The 23,513-nt window shown below is 35.1% G+C and overlaps 1 protein-coding gene across 1 annotated transcript in view; it reads right to left on the reverse strand.

Annotated features, from left to right (window-relative positions):
* The window catches only part of LOC135087192 (band 7 protein AGAP004871), an 86,066-nt gene that overhangs the window by 45,153 nt on the left and 17,400 nt on the right, over positions 1–23,513 (reverse strand). The window contains exon 3 of the mRNA XM_063982033.1: positions 20,589–20,698. Within this exon, the coding sequence (XP_063838103.1) occupies positions 20,589–20,698 (110 nt within the window). The remainder of the gene's footprint in view (positions 1–20,588; positions 20,699–23,513) is intronic.

The following is a 23,513-nucleotide window of genomic DNA, read 5'->3' on the forward strand; positions in this document are numbered from 1 at the left end:
ATATTGAAATTTATTAAAAATTCAAAGTTTATGGAAGAAAATGGAGTAATAATACGAAAATTATCCATACAAAGTTTCTTCAAAATCTCATATTTTCTGCTATACTCCTTTTCATAAGTATTTTTGAGTGTTTTTTGAAAAAATAATTTAAAAATAATAATCACATTATGACTTCAAAAAAAATCAAAATCAACTTTGTATTCAATAATTTTTGTATTATTTCTCCATTTTCGTCCATAAACTTTGAATTTTTGACAAATTTCAATATCTAAATACAACATGTGATACATCATTAGAAAGAAGAGAAGCTAGAGATATTTTTAAGATTATTGGCAATTTATTATCACCATTAATTTTTGTTTCAATCGAAATCGAAGTAGAATTTTTTATCGTGGTTTGTACTTGTGTTAGACTTTGACAGCTTGTAACTAGCTATTCAATCATTACCTGGATCAGAAATTTATTTTTTTTGAATAAAGACATATTCGATATTAGTATCAAATTTAAAAATCGGCTAAAATCATGCGAGAAAAAAAATTGAAGCCGTTTTTAGGTCAAATTTCGGAAAAATCTGAAAAAAGTATAAAAATTGACATATCTCCTAAACTATAAAACATTAGTCATTGAAAGTAAGGTTCAATAATCAGCAAATGACCTCCTCTATACGCGTATTAGCTATGGCGGGTTCAGTTCCAGTCACCCTGTATAATATTGATATTAAAAATATAATTTTGATATGCAATATTTTAACTCTTATATTGAAACACGCATTCCTGATAAGCAAAAACTGAGTTAACAAACCAATACTCGGAAATATTATTCAAAATAAAGTCTTCATATCATAACTTCACTGAAGAAGGCACTTCTCTGTAAATGATTTCAGTTTGAAATTAAATTCATCATTTCCCGTTTGAACATATTTTCAACGATTGAAAACTACGAAGAGCAGGATAATTAAATAGGTATTTCAACGGATGGACATATCTAAATGTAAATTTTTCAGTGTGGCTGCATGCAGAGAAAAATGATGGAAATAATTTGGAACAGATTCTGTAGAAAATGCATATTTAAAACTTATATATAGATAAAACTTAACGCACATGATCCACGCTGAACTGTCCCACCAAACTCAATGACAGGGGGGCGCTACTATCGTTCAACTATATGGTTTCCAACATGGCAAAAATCGGAACCAGCAATCCGGTATTGACGGTGGCGCCCCACTATCAATGTCATGCATAGGACAGTTCAGTATTTTGGAACTATAACAACGTTTTGACAGTAATGGACCTAAGATTTGACAATAATGACATAAGATTTGACAGTAATGACATAAGATTTTTGCCTCACTTTTGACGAAGTGTTTGTATGAAGACTAGGCTATATTAATCTAAGGTGCCAGGAGAGAACTATAGCGGTTTAAAGTTTGTTTGCTGCAAGTTTATTGAAAAACCTAAGATTTGTGTGCCTGAACATATTTATTTGGTTTGGTTGTTTTTTATCTTTACCTAAACATTTACAGAAATACATTCATCTTTTCATTTATGTCCTCAGCACACATTCTAAAGTATATGTGAATGTAAAAATATCATCCTTTTATAAGCCTCTCACAACAGTATTAAAGATCTAAAGGATCATGCTTTGAAGTTCAGCACAGTAGCACTCAAACAGGTTAATCCAATACCTTTATGTGCTTATCTTTTGAAAATCTCATTGTTATAGAAAATGTCGTTTGAAGGTGATGATCTCGACCTACTCTGAAAGTATCTTGTGTATAAAAAATAATAGAAATGTTTCTTGTTGATATATCTTATTATAACAAAATAGACCTTTTTATGAAAATAGCCTGTAATCTTTTTTCTAGGAACAATTTCGTAGTGAATAAAAGTAACTGTCCAAATGAACAATATCTGTAGGTACAATATGTTTTTTGAGTATAGTTTACAAGTTTCATCATCATCATCATTTCAGCTAAAGGACGCCCACTGCTGAGCAGAGGCCTCCCGCATTAATTTCCATAATGACCGGTAGCGGCCTGCATCCAGCGCCTTCCTAGGTATTACCTATGAGGCTGTTGGTCCACCACTGTTAAAAGTTTATGGGCAGCTAAGTTAATCTTTCAAGAAGAGAGCGTATTTATGCACTCGTATGTAATGTCTCCGTGCCTGCGGGTGTCTATGGGCGACGGTAATCATTTACCATCAGGTGATCCGTCTGCCGTTTTCCTCCTGGTACATAAAAAAAAAACTGTTCTGACTTTTCCCGTTTTTATTTCAGCACTTTAAACATTTATTTTTTAATTTTTGTAGACACATTTCCACCAAATCATTAGTTTTTACGTCACTGTATTAAACTGGAATTATTTGGAAAGGAAACTCCACGTGTCCTATCGGAAACAAATCTAAAACGAGCGCAGTAGTTTGCGACCGAAACTGAAAGACTAGTGGTGTATGGTAATCACTCGATAAATGTATCGATATTTTACACCACACAAACACAACTATCGATATATCTTTATGGGAAATGTAATATCCAGGAAAGTTTAGGTATTATTGGAAATTATCTCTCAGTAAGCACTGGCAAGTGTCCAGTTTAAAGATCATCATAACTAAATGAACTGAAACGTAACTTTGCGTTTTTATAGGTTAGATCATTATGTGCTTTAATAGATTACCTATCTATTTAAAAAAGTATTCAAGTAGGTATTCGTATGCTTATATCCGTTGTATAAGAGGTACACTTAGTTTGAGACTAGAGGCGCAGTGTGAAATTTCCAAAGATATTTAATATGTACCATCCCAGACTGCATCTAACTTAACACCAGGTGCGATTGCGGTCAAATAAATCTGCTTTGTCTTACATAAAAAAAAACACTAACGCCCGTATTCGATTTGCTGCTTCACAACCAAGCATCGTTTGTGAATACGGGCGTGTGGCCCTCATATGCACCATACGTCTACGAATACACAGCTAAAGTAGGAGCGCGAGTTCATGTCCATCCTGAGGAATGCGCTAGTGCTGTTACCTAACTAATTATGCTAATGTCGATATCGATAATTATTACCAATTAAGTAGGTCAACCTTATCTACTTATTCCATATTTTTTGCAACTTATAAGTAAGTATAAGTATAAGTAAATAAGTAAGTAAGGCCCCGATGGACATGAACTCGCGCGCCTACTGTAAGTATGAATTGTTGTTTGTTTTACGTTTTTATGAAGCACCCTCGTGAGTCGCGACCGCGACACTCGATCGATGCTTCAAAACGAAGCGAACCGAAATTAATTGCTATTCCAATAGTCTGCCAATGCGCTGATTTTAATACACACAAGTGTGTGCTCCAAACGTTTTGCTTATTTCATTGTGTTTCGTTTTTATTTATGCTGTACGCTTTGTTGTATTATTTCAAATTATTCAAAATATAAGTACATTTATTCATACTGCAATTCTATTAAATCTTGACCTGTTTAAAGAATAATATATGAAACAAACTCGGACTAATACTGTCGAATACCTATCTAAGCTGCATTTACATTGAGAATAGCATCATTCATTTGCATAAGTTTCGAAAATACTTACTGTTGTTACATAGACTTGCTAATGTACGCGCTCAATGTAAAATCTTACCAAATGTATGGGCTTATCGAGCGAAATCGGTAAGATTTTGCGTTAAACAAGTCTACATAGGTCATCTAGTTTACTCTGCAAGAGCATGACCCTTTCTAATTTGAAAATGTAAGCCACTAGCCACGCTGGCCACCTGTGGACGCCTCCAGACAACACAAGACGATTCTAAACCCACACAAATGTAGCTCACAAACAGTGATAGAGTCATATCTTTCTCTCTTTCACACAATAAGGGAAAATTATTCATTTTGTCTTTAATAAATGTACACAAAAATAAACGTAATCCCTTTGAAAATAATGAGCACTTCAGTTTTTAGGGACGACGTTAGGTACCTACGATAAGGACTTTGGCGCATTTCTAAGTAGTCGTAATAGGCGCTATTTTACAAAAAAAACATGCTAGACCAGGGGTTCCCAAACTTATTTTGTCTACTCCCACTTTGGGAATAAATTATTTTTTTGCGCCCCAATTTTTTACCTGTTTAAAAACCACTACAACTTCAAACGCCCGATTTCTTTTCTGGGTCTCTTACGGCCTCGTTTGGGCCTGCAGCGCACACAAGGGGGCGGTATCGCCCACTTTGGGAAAGGCTGTGCTAGACTGTACCGTTAGCCTCTTCAGACACTCTTACCGCCCTAAACTGGAGCCTCTACATACGAGACATTAGTAGTTTTATTTTTGTGAAAGTATACCATAGCATAGCATAGTACAGCAGCCTACCTAGACTGCTAAAGGCCTGTAGGTGGTTGCAGGTCAAATTCTCACGGGTCAGAAATTATTTTTTGACCAGATATAAAACAAAAAACAAACGGCGAGCCAATCAAAACTTGTTCTAATTACAAACTAGGGTTACGAACGAAACAAACCTGACATCCATTTGAAAATTTATGAATATATTTCCCGTCGTCTATTTTTGTAATCAAATACTCTATCTATCAAGGGAATCAGTAAATTGGTGCAACCAGATATTGTGAATTCAATGATATTTGTTTTCACCTATGACGTTGCAAAAATATCGCGAAGTAGTAGGCCTCATATTGTTAAATATCTACTTATACAACCGTTCCGTCATATCTAACAATTTTCTTGTGATATCGTACAAACAGCACTTAAAGTATTTTTGAAAGTATGTAATTGTTCTTGTCTATATTACAAACTAGCTGACCCGGCGAACTTTGTTCCGCCTTAATGGCAATAAATAAGCAGACTTTTTTTTAATTTCGAACGGGATAAAAAGTATCCTATGTCCTTCTCCTGGCTCTAAACTACCTCCCTGACAATTTTCATTACAAATACTAATACTTTTCATAAGGTTTTACATAAACTTTACTTTGGGTGAAATTAGTTCTTCAGGATGCATAAAATAATATTTGTTTTAAATTACCATCCGAGTAAAACAAGTGGTTGTTATGTAATATTCTAAACTGAGTTATTACGTGCTAATTAGCTAATAGGTACTTGTATAAAATTGTTCAAGTATAGTATAACGATGTACGCTTTCAAGAGTAGGATTATTGTTTTCATACACTCAAATTATAACGTTGTTTTGTAATGTTTACGAGAGCTTTCAAACATCAGAAGTGCCTACTTACCTTTGCTTATTACATTATACAACAAATAAACAATTTGTTCGTTGCCAAAATTCCGTATTAGTGAGAATTTAGCAATTAAACAAGTTTCAATAGGCTGTTTGACACCACCAATCAATAAATGAATATAATTTTTAAAACTGTTAAAACGAAACTCTCCCATAGATTTTATGTGGCAATATAGGTACCTAAGCCTGTGACGTCACTATTTTGTCAACTCAAACTACTTTTTCAAATACAATGCAACCAAAAATCTTAATTTACGGGTAATTAAAAATAAGTGTCTTTAATAAGTTGTGATTTCAAATTTTTGGGGAATAGTGTCAATTAGATAGGTACTCGTACATAGTTTATTCTGATTAACTGTTTCTGGCGCAGTTGGTTAAAATGTACTGGATATCGGCTGATTTTATTCCTATTCGGTCTTGCTATGAAAAATGACGAAAGGTCAAGTTCACGTAATATCGGTCAAGTTTTGTGTCAATCGACCAGGCCGTGAATAATTAAGGCTGTGCATTCACGAACGGCTTGTTCGTAGTCATTAAGCATTGTGACCTAGCCAATACCTTCGAATAGGTCTAAATGACGTTAAAGTGACATTGTTCACGAATGTAACTCTTATTTGTTTTGATTAAGTGTTTTAGTAATTATAACAAGTCCTAAAAATAAGGCCTAAAAAGTAAATTCCTCTGCAACGTACATTGTATAATCACAAAGACTTTAATTTATAAACTATTGAGCAATATCCTCTGTGGATATACAGGGATATTTGTAAAACACATATCATGACAGGTCGCGTGACCCATGACAGTTCGTGCGACCCATGACAGTTCGCGCGACCTGTCATTGGCCTATGGTCGCGCCGTGATCGAGCCGGCGATGGCGATCTGCACGCGTTGGTGTGGTTGAAGCTTTAGTCCTGCGTTGCTGGTGTTTTATAAATAACCCTGTATATCCACAGAGGATATTGCTCAACAGTTGATAAATCGAAGTCTTTGTGATCATACAATCTACGTTGCAGAGGAAATTGCGATCAATCAAACTATCTCGTCATCGCATGTGTAGGTTAATCAAAGCACCTGCTTGGTGTACAGACGGCGGCACGTCAATCTAGACACTGTAAGTCTTACGCAGCTGTTATAGGGACGAGTTTGAAACAACACTGTCTGACGTGCTGTCGTCTATACCATTCTGATATTAATACTGTAAGTTAATAATCGACTCTATTATCAAAACATCAATGTATAAAGTTGAATGCCAAAGGAAAAGTGGCAATGTACAGTCGCCAGCACATAATAATAATAATAATAATAAATCTTTGGACAATTTCACACAGCGCCAGCTAGCCCCAAAGTAAGCAACTCAATGCTTGTGTTATGGATGCTAGCTTAACGGATATACTACTTATATACTTTTTTTTTTTTAATCAAATACATACATATTATACATATTTACACCCAGACCCGTCACAGAAATTAAAATTCATCATTTTAATTTCTGCCCGGCCGGGAATCGAACCCGGGACCTCTCGGCATAGTAGTCCGTTCTGAACCACTACACCAAACGGCCGACATAAGACTACACATTTTTGTTATAAAACCTTCCTATTTTATAGCGGACTAGCTTTCCGCCCGCGGCTTCGCACGCGTGAAATTTCGTTTGTCACAGATCGTCATAAATTATAGCCTATATGTTATTCTGAACTATGAACAATAATACTGTAAAGTTTCATCAAAATCCGTTCAGTGGTTTTTGAGCCTATTCATTACAAACATACAAAAATAGGTACAAATCTTTCCTCTTTATAATATTAGTATAGACTTTCTATTTAAATGACTCCGTTTACCTTGGAATACAAACATTCATACAAATAAAGAATCGAGCCGAAAATGACAGAGGGTAAAAAGAGTAATAATACGCTCACTCATCAAATCAATACTCCCGAACTCATTCCTCTTTGGCAGAGGAAATTGGGCTTAACTGTTTATAAGTTATAAAATATTTCTAGTCCTTATAATGTCAAAGTCAAAGTCAAAATTTCTTTATTTGTTTAGACTAATAAATAGTACTTACAAATCGTCAAATATTTTGCTCTTAAGGAGCCTCTACATGTCTCATAATCTTTTTACCCTACCAGCGTGCAGCGCTTCGAGACCAACATTTGGCAACTGCTGAGAAGAAGCGCCGCAACAAACAACAGTCACCACTGTCTGTCAATAATAATAATACCTATTGTAACAATGTATCGATAAAAAACGGAACTAACAACAGTTTTTGCTATACATATGTACGTCTAGTCTACTACACACTCTAGGTCTAGTCTCGTACCTACACCAAACAACCAACCCTTATAATGCTATTTTGCAAACTAATTCATAAATTCGCCCGCTTTTCCTGTCGGAGGCGTAGCTCAATTGGCAGAGCGGTCGCGTCAATGCGATGGTACCGGGATCGAGGCCCGGCGTCTCCCTAGATTCTTTGAAAAAGCCTATGCTTTTGATTTTTTATTTTTCTGCATAAACGTTTTTGGCTTTTTTTTAAATATTTTTTTATTTTCTCTGTTCACAATCTCCACTGACTGCAGAAATATCAATACAGAAAAAAGAAAACTAGAATAGAAAATATTTTACGCAGGAAGTGATTCTTTTACACACTAAATCCAATATTGTGAAGAGTTACTTTTATTAGTGAAAATAATTATGAAAGAAAAGTTGTAAAATGATGGGTTCAAAATTTAATCCGCAACGACAACAGAAAACGATAAACGTGATGGTGTGAATGAACACCTACTTTCTATAGGATGAGTGTCCATCGTGAAGACCTTTGTCATTTCAGACTAACCCATCTCAATTTCCTCACCCTATTTATTCCATGCACAAAATATATTTCACGTCACCTTCAAAGGATGAGGTATCAATGGTGTTCGGTAACAACGGAAATAGGATCCATAGATAGTGTCGCTGGTCGCTGCACAGAGGGTCGTCAAAGACTTCGAAGAAAAATTCAAGATTCAATTCCCTTGCATTTTATGTCCTTTTTCACGAGAACAAGAGCCAAGCGTTCTCTTTTCTCGCTGCCTGCTCCTTTTTCATGACTAAATGTTTAACAACACAATCCGGGATAAAACTTCTATTTTTCTACAAAGACCCCAAGGGGGGTAGCGAAGCCTCTATAGGGCGTAAAAACTACCTCCGTTAAAAACCAGTAAAGTTTTAAAGATATGTAGATTTATCCGAAATCTAATTATGCATAACACATCTTACATCTTTGTGACCTTGAAAAATGCATGAAAGAAAAAGCGAACGGTCGGGGGGGTCCCATAATATTTTTCCATACTAGGGGGTCGTGTCATGAAAAAGGTTGAAAAACACTGCTCTATGATATTTAAAACAAAAAGTTATTTTTCTGAGCCACTAAGCAATCAAAATTAAAGAAATAATAGCAAAAAGATGTGTATGGGTCGACAACGTATTTAAATTAATTGGTTGATTGAGTAAAGTGCGACGTACACAGAAAGCGGAGCGTGCTCTGTGCGGAGCGGGTCGGTCAGTTTGGGTCGGGTGCGGGTCTTCAGACATTGTGCTGACGGCGCACACGGCGGCGGAGGTACCGCAGGTTGTTGCGGGGACCGAACCACTGAAAAAAATTGAACGGCTGGACTATTTTTGTATTTTTTTTATTACAAAAATAAATTTAACTTTGGATTAAAGCAAAATAATGCTTATGGGGCAAACAACTAGTGTGTATGCATCATGGAAAAGTTCTGTTGAACATTGAACCGATAAAAGTAGATATTTCAATAAATCAGCACCCTGCGGGTTCGGTAATGGCTATTTCAGTAAACTAAAGCCAATGATAAGGATATTTTATATTGACGATCTATCAAATAATTATTGAACTGTGGAATACAAGCCCCGACTCCCTTTTGAATTCAGTGTGCGTCACGCTTTATTTCAGCTTCAGAAACGGACATATTATTATTCAGGAAACGAAATGTTCATTATAGAGTTCTCCATTGGCTTTACAATCATTTAATTGGACGGTAATAAGATTTATTTTATTGGCTGTTAATGTTCATTCTGAAGTCAAATGTTTATTTAGAAATCTTTGCATCAGAAAACATGTTTGCTGGAAATATGAAACTTGAGTTTGTGTAAGCCATTTTGTTGTGTGACTTAAAATGAAAGTTTTTTACCAACTTAAGGCCGGGTAGCAGAGAAAATGGCGAAAATTAGGTTTTCATTTTTCATTTTTGAGGTACTAAACAGTAAAATTAAAGGCTAAGATTTTTATTGGGCATAGTTGAGGATATTTTCTAGGGCTATTAACGGATGGAAACACGATTTGATGAAGTTGACTCGATAGAATAAATTCCCAAAGTTACCTCTATTCGTTTTCTATTTATGGTTTTATTTTTAAAATAAGCGATTTGAGATTCTAAATCTTTTACTAAACTAAAGTTCAGAAATAACTTGAGGGCTTTTAACGGATGAAATTTTTATATTGCGTCTTATTTAGTTACTATGTTAAAAAATGTGGAAAAAATCGTCCATGATGGCTTGGACAATCTCAATCAGTCGCGCGGTGGCGCTTACGGAGGACGGACGCGTGTCAGTTTTTTGGCCGTGACAGTTCGCGATTTGTCAATATTTTTGACAATGATGACTTTGATGAGTCACAGTATAATAATATCAGTGTTACTGGAGAAAGCTTAAATTTTTAATAATTAAGAATTATCAATTTTGTCTACCTATTGAAATTTAAATCGTTCGCATCCTTTTAAACGAAGACTCTACTCATGATACATAGTACATTCCTCAAATATGAGACAAAACCAATGAGTTAAAATTACATTTTAATAGTACCTACATACAATCGTCTTACACTCTTTAGAAGAGCACACCGACACAAATAAATAATAAAAAATACTTGTCTAAGGTCTGTAGCTAAAGGTCTAAGCTGTAAGATAGAAGAATCTTCTAGCCAAAAAGATGGCAGATGCAGCAGATGTCAACGGATTTAAAACTGGAGTTCATATGACTCCTTGTTGACTTGAGTCTCTAGAGCGTCCCTTCCTCCACCATGCGTAGAATGTTTAAAAAATACTGTCTAAGGTCTGTAGCTAAAGGTCAAAGCAGCAAGATAGAAGAATCTTCTAGCCAAAAAGATGGCAGATGCAGCAGATGTCAACGGATTTAAAACTGGAGTTCATGTGACTCCTTGTAGACTTGAGTGTCTAGAGCGTCCCTTCCTCCACCATGCGTAAAAGTTTTCCAAAAAATACTGTCTGATGTCTGTAATAAAAGTCTAAACTGCAAGATAGAAGAATCTTTTAGCCAAAAACATGGCAGATGCAGCATATATCAACGGATTTAAGACTGGACTGGCACCACCTTGCAATGTCATCCTCTCATTGTTATCTGTAATGTAAATTATTTTTAAAATGTATTTAAAAAATAAAATGTTCGTTTTATTATTTCAATAATCTGACCTCTCAACTCAACTACACTACACAAACACCTTTGTTCGGAACTGTACTAACGAAACCTCGATATTATACCGTTCATTTAAGATGGCAAGCCTTAAGTATGGAACGGTCGCTTTTTTGTAACTTTTATAATTTGGTCGGCTTATAGAAGAATTCCTGATATTTTTTTGCAGTTCGATAACTTTCTTATAAGTCGTAATATAAAGCTGAAATTAACAGGATAGCTTATTTAAGGAACATTTTAATTTGTCCATTGTATGCCATGTTCCCTTGATATAAGGGAATCGCGTATTCGGCCACGAAAGTAAGACTGTTAAAATAAATTAGATTTCTTGAAATCTCTCTTTTGCGCAAAGCCACATCATTTATATTTACTGTTATAAAGGTGTACCAAGGGTACATGTTACACCTTTTTATTCGATTGTAAGAGTACTGGTTTATTCACAAATCCGTTTTATCCTCCTGAGTACCAGACATACTTTTTTTAGAGTTTCGTTATGAAATTTTTGTAGTGCATTACATTATGGTAAGTTAGTATAAAAAAAAATAGAAAAAAAAATATTAAATTGGAAAATCTTGTTTTTCACTATGTCCTTTATAAAGGACAACGGTATTTAATGAAAATGTCATTTGTAAAGGACATAGCCATTTTTTGCGGGTTAATCTAGAATTTACTACAAATAATAGGTTATTTCAAACATAATTTTAGATGTATAATATTTATTTTTATTGTTCTTTATAAAAATTAACGAAATTCAAATTTTTATCAACATAATTCTCAAAATTTAACTTTCTCTTACAAAATCACTACAATTAAACATTAGAAACATTAGAAATCAGTCAGTTCTTCATAATACTTAGTTTTTAAGACTCAAATTTATGAATTCTACATGGAAATTGGTGAAAAAGTTGGGATTAGGAGTGAAACACAGGTAGATCCCACATTTTTTGCAGCAAACTGTAGTTTTTTATTACAACCAATGCTTCTGCAGCGCGATTGTTTTACACTATGTTCTGGAAAATAGGCAGGTTGCATCATTTTTTTAATTTTCTGTTTTTAGTGTGTCATTTGGCCATCTATTTTGAGTGTTAGCATTGTTTTGCATAGCTATCTGGCGTAGATACCGATGGCGAACCAACACCTCGGTAAAGCCACGCGAATATCCCCGCTCCCGCGATGCAATACTAAGTTGTCCTCTTATTGGTGGTAGATATGAGGAATCTGATGATGCATAAGATGTTTGAGAATCCACAGGAGTGATCAAAGCTATCTCTCCCTCATCCGAGCTACTAGATTCACTGATACGATGGTCATTTGTTCTTTGTTGGAATTTTGGTGGGAATAACTCAGGATTTTCATCGGAATCATCACCAGAAAAGTCCGATTTGGAATCATCAAGATATCTGCAATGATATCTTTTTTTAACCGCTGTAAAAAACTTAAATTTACGTATATGTACTTTACATAGAACATCAGAACTCTAGAATTTTAGTATTATTTACGTGCTATTGTACTTTGCAAAGGACATACAAAATGAAATTGAGGGTAGGACCACAGTATTTATTTCTTCAACAAAATAGAACTTCAAATCCTTAGTTTATACAACTAATATATTATTTAACACAAAATAACACATATTTACTTATTATTTCTATGGATGAATAAAGATTTATTTACCTTTGCGCGCAATGAAAGTCACAGATTTATGTCTGGACGCCATTTTAGACCAAATTACAGATAATAGTTGACGTTTTCATTTTTTACCATAGATTAGTGTTGCCGAGTAACATTAAAAGTTACATAGTTTAGTGTTTTCTAGTAAAATGAAGCCAACAGATTTTTTTATTTTTTATGTACTGTGTGTAGGACAAATGTACGCAGGAGGTTATCTGATTTTCTGAAATCTTTTAATTACACTGGTGTTTATCATTCAAATCAATGACTAATGTTTGAACTAATTTGGACATATCAAGGTCTATCATTGGTATTTTTTTCAAACTTCTGCGTTGAGCCATTTACGAGATCTGGGACATCACAAAACATTACCCAGCAAAATTCTAAATAACTTGAGAACCAGAACACGAACAAATTTTGCTATTCGTGGACAAATTACTACGCAACAAGAGCTATATATCCATGTAATTGGTTCCGGGATAGAACGACTTTCAAGAAAAAAATTTGCCAGGGTAATGTTTGAAACGTTACCCCAGCAAAATCTGTGTTTTCCTAATAACTTTAAAACTATAATTTGAACGAATTTTGCTATTAGTGGACAAATTTCTGCTCACGATGGACTAATTATCTGCTATAATCTCGACTCTCTAAAGCACAACATTTATAAAAATTTTGCTGCGGTAATGCACTCCAGGTAACCGTGTGTGATGCTCATTGCTCATAGTGATTTTCGATACAGAGCCCCGTACATACGTTATACATAAATTATGGAAAGAAAACACCCAGACCAATACAAACAAAATATGTAGGCAATTTTAGTATGATATTTTTATTTATTAATAAACAAAAAGACTGAACAAAATTGATGCGTGTACTGATTAATGTAATTAACTGCATGCAAAGCTTTGTGAATTGCAACAACTATAATTTATTATCCAAGCTCTAAATAATCGCTACTACGAATAACTGATCATAAAATGTTTTTCCAATCGCTCAAGCTCCCGAGGATCTACCGATAGGTCGGGTGACGTAATCTTGAAATTATTTTAGCCGGCGCGGAACTTCCGGAAGGTCGGGTGACGTCACGCCTCTTTAAGCCGTGTTTACTTTGGCAGTTATATTCTATATTTATTCGATTCTAAAATATATTCCCAAAAATTTTGAAAGTTGTTTTAATTTGTATCACTTGGATATGATTTGTATTAGAAAGTGCTGTGAGTGTGACGCTTGAACGGAAGGAAGTCAACCTAACCTAACCAACTGCGTATTTCTATACTGTGTAGCCGCGAGAGCTCTTTGGCGCGCTGTCTTCGGCGAAGTATTGCGCGCGCAGATTTTGACAGCGCGAAATACCTACTTTAGCAGAAATACCAAGCCTTAATTTAGTCTTACTAATATTATAAATGCGAAAGTTTGTATGGATGTCTGGATGTCTGGATGTCAATTGTCAACATGTTTTGTTACTCTTTCACGCAAAAACTACTAAACGGATTTTGATGAAACTTTACAGTATTATTGTTTTTAACCTTGAATAACATATAGGTTATATTTTGTGACGATCTGTGACAAACTAAATTTCACGCGGGTGAAGCCGCGGGCAAAAGCTAGTAGTTAATAAAAATATTGTTTTTATTGCAAGATGGATGTTGTTGGAGAAACCTAAGAAATACATTTCCGGTTTTCCTGCAAAGCGGCAGACGGCGCGGAATAAATTGAATTTCCGCAACCCTGGCAGTTACCGGTAATAATAAAGTAGGTGTGTAAATTGATAAAATTGTGAGTTTTCCTACCACTTGCAACGTTATCTATCACTTGCACAGATTTCTAAAAGGTTTATGTCATAAATCAAAGTCAAAGTTATTTTATTTATTTGTATAGACTAGCGTCTTCTCAGCGAGGTTTCCGATCAGCCACGTAAAGCGCAGAATAAGGGAAATAAACCAACGCCAAGTGAATGATCGTTACATTAATGCTAACACTGGTGCTCTCACCCGCAACTGGCTCCCAAACTTGGACAGCATCAACCAACTCTTCGCTCAGGCGGAACACTCCTTCCACCTGACACAAATTACCGGTCACGGCTATCACCGACAATACTTACATCGGTTCAAGATAGTCGAGACCGATAAGTGCAATTGCGACACAAATGCTGTTCAGGATATACTTCACCTACTCAAAGAATGTCCACGTTTTGCCCGGCAAAGAGTACAGCACATGGCTATATGCCAATACCTTAAAAAGTTAACCCCTTTGAAATATCGGACCTGTTAAAGAGGGAAAGCGCCATCCAATCATTCATCCAATTATGTAAATATATTGTAAATAATTTAAAAGAATACGTATAGTACGTAAGTTAAAATTTTGTGCAATAAATGTAAGTGTACAGTATAAAGTATATATGATAGGTATTTAAATTTATGTATACATATATTAAAACAAAATAAAAAGAAAAAAAAAACAATAAAAGGAAAAACAAAAAAATACAATAATATACCTAAAAAAAAAAACTACTGTAAAATGAAAGTTCATTTTTAAATTTAAAACCTTGTATGTACATAAAAAAAAAAAAGTAAAGTATGGAGACTACAAGTTTGCTCGTAGACATTAGCGAGAAACTACCACCACTTGCTCTAAAAAAAAAATACATTATTGATTTAATATTCAACAAATCTGGGGGCACGGCAGTGCCCCCACCAAGTCGAGCAAAAAAGCGGCACGGCCGTACCATCCTTTTCTCGAAGCAATTCAGGCCATTTTCGACTGCCTGTAACTTCGTTGTGGATAAAACTAGAAGGCTGAATTTTCATTAGCTATGCAGGCATTGTAAAGACACGGTATATTTAAAATTTCATTCAATTTGAACCAGTAGTTTAAGAATTATAACGGGTCAAAGTTACTTAATTTTGTCACTCACTGACTCACTGACTGACTGACTCACCGATCATCAAAATTCTAAGGCACTTCTAGCAGACCTAGAAGCTTCAAATTTGGAATATAAGTAGTGTTTGGTGTATGAATCAAGGAAAAACTAAAATATTTGGGGGCACGGTAGTGCAACCGCCAAGTCGAGTAAAATTTTTCAATTTCGGTCCAGTTTTCTAGATACATAACTGCTGTCTACAAAATACAAAAAGAAATGAGATCCCATCAAAAACAATACTTGTCAAAAAAACCAAGTCTCGCAACTCAGTTGTTCTACGGTAAAAAGTTCTGAGATCCATGTAATACCAAGTCCAGGCCAGGAAATCTTTAACGTTTTACATAAATATATCGTCAGTTGCAGGTTCACTTGGGGTAACTGACAAAATACAGTTTTTCAGTAGAGCCGTTTAAAGTTTTTTTTCGTCTTAAATCAGACATAACTTTTTTCCTATTTAACCTTTTTTGGATCTGTTTTTACAGAAATGCTTAGAATTCTACGCGGTTTTAGATTAAATATAAAGAATTATCTAGTATGTCTTAGTTAAGGAAATAAATTGCAGTTACACCAATGTATTTTTGTACTTTTGACAGTTACACTAATTTTACACCAAACTTTTGGAAAAACCATAGGTCAAATTGGTGTAAGTACTGCCCAAAGTTAAAGTAATTTGATATATTTGCTGATTTTGCTGGGTTTTGTTTACTTAGTTGCTGTATAATTTATGTAAAAGTATTAAAAAATAAGAGAATTCATGAAAAAAATAACATTTTGTCGTTTTCTTTAATTTTTAAAAAAATTTATTAGAAGTCACTTTTATTTTATTCATTAAAAAATGTTTAAAATGCCACGAAAATCAAGAAAATATGTGTATTTAATTTTTTTAGGACAGAAATATTGAAATAACTAAAGCATTACTGTGAAACTAAGTAATTTGAATATTTTTTTTGAGCTTTGACTTACCAATACCGTATTTAGCTCTACGGGGCAACTTAAACTGAAAACAAAAATGGATTTAATTTCCCACCTCTTTATAGCAATGTTGAATTAAGGTCATGAGTACTACAACAGTAAAAGTAACAGAGTAACAACAGGTTAATGTTAGCAACGCGCAGTGACGCCTAGTTGGCTGGATAGTTTGCTCAATTTCAATTTTTTTTTGTTGAGCTAACTTTAACTTCTTTAACTGATACTGCTGGTATAATAATAATGTAATATGCCTTAAAACTTTCTAAATTCCTATTTTATTTCATGTTATACACCTTAGCAAATCAGTGTAATTGCAAAGTTTTGAAGCAAAATTTTTACATTATTACAGATACACCAATTCAACCTGGTAAAATTATTACAATGTCAGTTACACCAAAATTGTGAAGGAAATCTGAAAAGTTCACACCTGAAAATGTCCGTGTAATTGTAATTTTTTTAAAGCTAGAATTTTTTTACTTATACCATTCGAAAGAGCAGAAAAAACTAAGAAAAACTGTATATTTAACTCAAAAACCGCATTTTGTCAGTTACCCCAAGTGAACCTGCAACTGACGATATTGACTTGGCCATCGCATGAAAACACGTGTAAATTAAATTATTTAGTGCGATGGCCAAGTCAATAATTTATGTAAAACGTTAAAGATTTCCTGGCCTGGACTTGGTATTACATGGATCTCACAACTTTTTACCGTAGAACAACTGAGTTGCGAGACTTGGTTTTTTTGACAAGTATTGTTTTTGATGGGATTGTTTTGTCTGAAACCGAACTCCGGCAATTTCAGTCGGAGATTAAAAAAAAAAACCTATTAAATTGTGCTCACAAATCTTCAATTATTTAACTGGCAGAGAATGTCCATTGGCATTATGTTCATTAATTGAAGAATAATAATAAGATAAATAAAAAAAATAAGTTTTGCTCATATTAAAAGAGCCTTTACATATTGTCTCATAATATTTTACTGATTTGAAGATGATAGTTGATAGTATTATGAGGTATTAACTCATGAGCTGTAATCGCGATACGCCAGTGCGCTTGAGGTGATTTGAACAAACTCAGCCACTGTCTGCCGGTTGAAATAACTGAAGAGACTAACTTATTCCTGACTAATGTTTATGTTCCTGCTTGCTCTAATCTGAGTATTATCTCGCAAATGCACGTTACCGATACTGTAGCTTAACATTACCCATTATTCAGTTCATTCAATTACGTATGTACGCCGAGTGGAGCAGTTAAGCTTGAGTATGAAGGTTGGCACCTAGTTACCCTGCTTAGCTGAATCTACCCCTCAAGGTTTCCATAATTCAACTCGACGTGTTGTTTCAAGTTAGCGCCATGTTTCAAGTCAAATATGCTGCAAATATGCTGCAGTTAATTACGTATTTTATGCAACAGATAATTTATAAGAATGGAGGATCTAACTATCCACTAACTGATTCAAAAATGAATATGAAATTATACAATTATAATTATATACGAAGTGGAATTACCCATCCATACACACATATACCATCACGCTCTATCGGCTACTATTATCATGAAAAATGTTGCGAAAACGGGAAAAAATATGAAATGATTTTCACTTGTACGAAGTCGCGAGCACAGATATTTCAAAAGCTTTTAATTTCACGTGGTAATGATAACTTACAACTTGAAAGGGACCCACTTTTATTCATTTTTACAAGTTTAAACATGCAGCTTTTAAACGTGTCATAACAACTTAGATTAGATGGATAGATTTTTGTTATAAACAAAACCTTATTTGCTAAATGCAAAGTAGGTGTTATATTTTTTCTTAAAAAGGCAAAATAAAAAGCATATTCCTTTTCAAATTCCTTCCATTTTCTTTCCAAAGCGTTCCTCGGATGACGTGTCGGCGATCCCTTCACTCTGTACGACTATCGTGTCTTTTATTTGCATGTTAGGTACATACATGTTACGAATGTTAATTAGTACAGTCCTCTCAACTTAAGCTGAGAATTGCATTTGTGTGAGTGCACACCGATAGTGTAGAGTGGCAATCGGCTTGAAGCGCGGCGCGCGTCCCGCGCATTTATTTATAGCAAGCGGCCTGAAGCGCGGCGCGTCCGCCACGCACCGCTTCCTTGCCGCTCACAAACTTCACTTCACCCCCGGTACTGGTAGCAGATACGTGTAATTTTATGTAATTGTGTTCCAAATATTACTGAAATGGCTCCTACTGTAAGTGAATTTCCTGTACGAAATCCATTAAGCATCTAAGTGAAAGAAATTTTATGCAAATTGAATACGTATTTTAAAGGTGTGAACGAAAAGTTTTTAGTCTGTTTTTATTTTGTAATTTTATAAAGTTTGTCTTTTTGTTGTAATTTGGTAAGGCTGGCTGGACGCCCTCTCTATAAACGGTGCTCGCAGAATATCAGCGTCGAGGTACTTCGTGCCTTGGCATATGCTGAGCGAGGACCTGTTTTTATTTATTTATTTATTTAAAAGGATGTGTCAAGTGTCGTTACATCGGCCCAATTGGTAGCAAGTGTTTATAGACTTCCTTTTAATAAAACATTAATTTTATTTGTATGTGTTTTACTAACGCTACTTTTGGCGATCACTCACACAAATGCAATTCTCAGCTTAAGTTGATAGGACTGTAAATGGATGTGATATTTTTAGCTTAATTTAATTTAATTATAGCACCAAAGTGTTATTGTCTTGCTATGCACGCACAGGAATTGTAGAAATAATTTTATTGGTCTGTAGCAGTAATTAGCTTGATTAAAAAATCGTCGTGTAGCACCTAATCTGCCATTTTGTATTAGCTCGGTTCATGTAATCATATCTCGTAATATTAATATTTAAGCGCACCTGGCACTATCTTGTTTGTAAGTAGCCTTGAATACCGCTGCTCTCCCTGTCTCTCTCTGTCTTTGCCAAGTCTAGGCATACTCTTATTATAAATCTTCAATCCACCATTATCTTGGTTTACCTATTCCTCCTGTTGCTTTTGATGCGGTCTTGTCTTCTTCTTGTCGTGTCGACAACAGACCTATTCAGTGTCAGCCCAAAACTCCTCAAAAACAGTGGCGTTGTTAGTAGCATTCAAAGTCATCCTGCGTGCAGTTGTTTGGGCACGCAGGGCAGTCTTTAATGCAATCAGCTCTGGCTGACACTAAATATTTATTCTATTAATTTCTTGCATATATTTTTAAAACCGTTACATCTTTGATTAGTAGTGTCTTAAATCCTATATATTATATAATATTTATTTATTTATTATTATTCTCGCTTTTGACCCGTGCATTTCGATCGACTCGCTCAGCACTTAAAGTAACCTTAAAATTATAAAACTAAAAGTCTCAATATAAGTCAAGTACACTTTTATTACTAAACTAGAGGCCACCCGCGACTTCGTACGCGTGGATCCCGTTTTACCCCCTTAGGGGTGGAGTTTCGTAAAATCCTTTCTTAGCGGATACCTACGTCATAACATCTACCTGCATGGCAAATTTCAGCCTGATCCGTCCAGTGGTTTGGGCTGAGCGTTGATAGATCACTATGTCATTCACTTCAGTCAGTCAGTCAGTCACCTCTGAGTTTTATACATATATGTATATAGATAGATATTACTCCATAGATCTCTGAAGTTGTAACTTACCTTGTCGATGGCCAACAGCAACTGCTTAGCGACAGTATCGTAGCCAAATTGTATAGCATTTAAAATAAATTTCTAACAAAATACCTAATATTCAAAATTGTACTGTAAAATGAACAAAATTATCGTGCTTGTTATTCGAGTAATCTAATTTATGTCATTATATTGAAATAATAATTAGTTACCTACTGCTTAATTGCTCACAATATTATAAAATTGCCTAAAACCCGGCAGCTATCGAAATTGGCCGTTTTTGCATTTCCAATTTTAGCATTAATTTTGATATAATAATAATGTTAATAATACAACACATTTAAACACTTTGTTGTTCGGCTGGATTGTGTTGATTAGAAAATTCTTATTCTGAATTTAAAGAGAGTTGCGTTAGACATATTATTATTCTGGTCCTAAAAAAAAATCTTCTTCACGGAGCCACTGATGGATTTTTTCTTATCAGGGATAGTGAAAGGGAAAAACATAAGATATCTAGATAGATTCAAGTGCATTATAAGCCACTTTATGGTCTCTTGAAAAATTGTAACAAAATCGTGCATTAAAAAAATCGCCAGCGACGGAAACTATAACTACTAAACAAAAAAAAAGAATGAAATTTCTTTCGCGTTGTCAGCATCGATGAAATACCTAAACCTATATTTACATAAAAATATCTTACCTTGAAGCAGACAAACAGCGAGAACGGCATGGTGCAGATGACCAGCACCCAGGACAAAAATATCAGGATCTTCCCGCATGTCTTAGACTCGGAATTCACGTCTTCATTCGCTGAAAAATAAAAATGCCTTTAGCACTGGCTAAAAGAAGAAAAAACACTGAAAGTTTTTTTGCTCACTAGTTATAGTCGGGTACAAATTTTGACGGCTAGACATTTCTACCATCATGCTTTGGCGTCACCAAAAAAAAAAAGAAAACAGTTTTTCGTATCGAATTTTTTATCAACGCGTTACTTCCTTCGGTGTCTGACTGTCAACTGGCAACTGGCCTTTGCTCTTTCTGTACTTCATATCGCTGTAGTTGAGCGTATTAAAAATTTATCGTGGGAAAGAGCAAGTGGAAGTAAGGTAACCAGTTATGCAGCGCGGTAATTTTGTATAGAGCGTTTTACCTGTGGACTCGGCCACAACGACCGTGGTAGAATCGGAGTATCGCGCCAGTTTGCCGGCGTAAGTAAACCAAACGTGCGAGTCACGCGCCCGACTGTGGCTAACTGAATGGGGAAGCTGACGATATTTGTCATTCAACCGCCGAAGTTGTACTCTTTCTTAAGTTAACAAGGACATGCGCGAAACAAACTTCCAAAAGTTGTTCGAAGCATGTTGTTGTGGCGTCTGAAATGTTGCCAAAACAAGCGTCAAAGCTCGGTTGAAATGTGCCGGTTTGCTTTCGACATAATATATTTCAAGCAACTTTTATTGATGATTTTATAATGTTGCTTCGTTGTCTTGTATTGAAGTTCCAGTAAGAATCAACTGTTATGTTGATTTATTTAATGACTAGCGGCCGCCCGCGACTTCGTACGCGTTTTACCCCCTTCATCTATTTTTATTTAGATTTTTTCATACAAATGTTTTTTCCCGCTAACTCCCGTTCCCGTTGGAATTTCGCAATATCCTGTTGTAACTAAGCTTTAAGTTTACTAAGGGACCTGCATGCCAAATTTCAAGCGTCTAACTTAAGCGGTTTAGATTTTTCATACAAAAGGATTTTCCCGGTAATTCCTGTTCCTGTGGGAATTTCGGGAATTCCTTTCTTAGTGCACCTCTACGGTACCTAAGCTACGTCCCATATAAATTTCAAGTGCCTACGTTTAGCCGTTTAGGCTGTGCGTGGGTATGTCAGTGAGTCAGTCATACAAAAGGAATTTCCCGCTAATTCCAGTTCCCGTGGGAATTTTGCAATATCCTGTTTTAACTAAGCTTTAAGTTTACTAAGGTACCTGCATGCCAAATTTTAAGCGTCTAACTTACGCGGTTTAGATTTTTTCATACAAATGTTTTTTTCCGCTAACTCCCGTTCCCGTGAGAATTTTGCAATATCCTGTTGTAACTAAGCTTTAAATTTACTAAGGTACCTGCATGCCAAATTTCAAGCGTCTATCTTACGTGGCTTAGATTTTTTCATACAAATGTTTTTTCTCGCTAATTCCCGTTCCCGTAGGAATTTTGCAATATCCTGTTATAACTAAGCTTTAGGTTTACTAAGGTACTATCGGGGACTCGAACGCCTTGACACCTTAAGGGCCTAAATTGTTTGCACACACACGCTCGATTATGCTCCGCCCCCGTTCATTCATGTTTCGGGTCTAAGCAGCGTCGGCGCACCACTGTAGATGTTTGCCCTAGCAAACCAAGCTCTATGTTAAGCATTTAGGATTGAGTATTGCTTATTACCCGCATCCGTAGCGCTCGTTTGGCAACGTCGCATTTTAGTCAATTTGAAACCCAATAAAGAATCTCTACAAAATATTATATGAGGCTTCGTGTAAAATTTGAACTAGCGATTGCCCGCTCGGGTCACAAAATTGCTATCGCACATTCCGAGGTAACTATGCAATTTCCCGAGAAAAAAGTAGCCCTTTCTACAATTATTGTTGATATTATGAGTGTAAATCTCATGATATTAGTTTAGCTAGTTAGGGCGAGAAATACAAAATCATACAGTTACTTTCGAATTTTACTTATTTAATAGGTATTTAATTTATTCGGAACTTATAATTTAAAACAATATGTTATTGAATTAATTAGTAAAGAGTTAAGGAATATTTGTGGCTTAACACCTTTGCTGCGGCAGTAACTTTCTAATACTTTCCATTCCTTCGGTACAAGGTCAGTAAACCTGGTATTAAAACTTACATTGTGGCGGCACAAGGCTTAAAGACCTTGTAATATTTAAGATATATTAATTTTATTTTTGGCTTCATGTTAATAGATATTGTGTTTTTTTTCTTTGAATATTAATAATAATGCATTTATTGACATACACCTGAAGGCGTTCGTGAATAACTTGTTTAGTATAAAAATTATAGCTATATTCAAAATACAAGGCTTATGCACCTTGTGCCGCACTGAAGTAGGGAAGTCTGGTGGGTATTCTAGGGATGTGAAATACAAATATCGATAGTTTAAATTAAGTTTTAATAAAAATTTAAAAAAGTAACAAAAAAAGATGTTTTAATAATTTAGTCTAAATATTTTACAAATAAGACATACGTGCATAAATACTTAAATAAGCTATATTTAAAGAAAACATATTAGTTACAACTTCAAATGTTTGTCACGAAATACATTATTTAAATTAGCAATAAATCGTGTAGCAAATTAAATTATAATCAATTTGCAGTTTTGATTTTGTTTGTTTCTCTTGACGCCATGTCGACATGTGCGTTTCTTACGAATGCGAGGCAACACTGGCTGCACGAAGCTAGCGTGGGGTGCGGTACCAGGTGCGCAGGGTACAAGGTGCTTCGACCTGGTTTCGCATTGTGAAGACATTTTATTACTTCCGTGCGGTACCAGGTCTAAAAACCTGGTATTAAGGTAGGTACATCATTGGATTCTATTTTAAGAATACATCATAGATA

Source organism: Ostrinia nubilalis, chromosome Z (assembly GCF_963855985.1).
Source record: "Ostrinia nubilalis chromosome Z, ilOstNubi1.1, whole genome shotgun sequence".
In the NCBI taxonomy this organism is placed as follows: domain Eukaryota; kingdom Metazoa; phylum Arthropoda; class Insecta; order Lepidoptera; family Crambidae; genus Ostrinia; species Ostrinia nubilalis.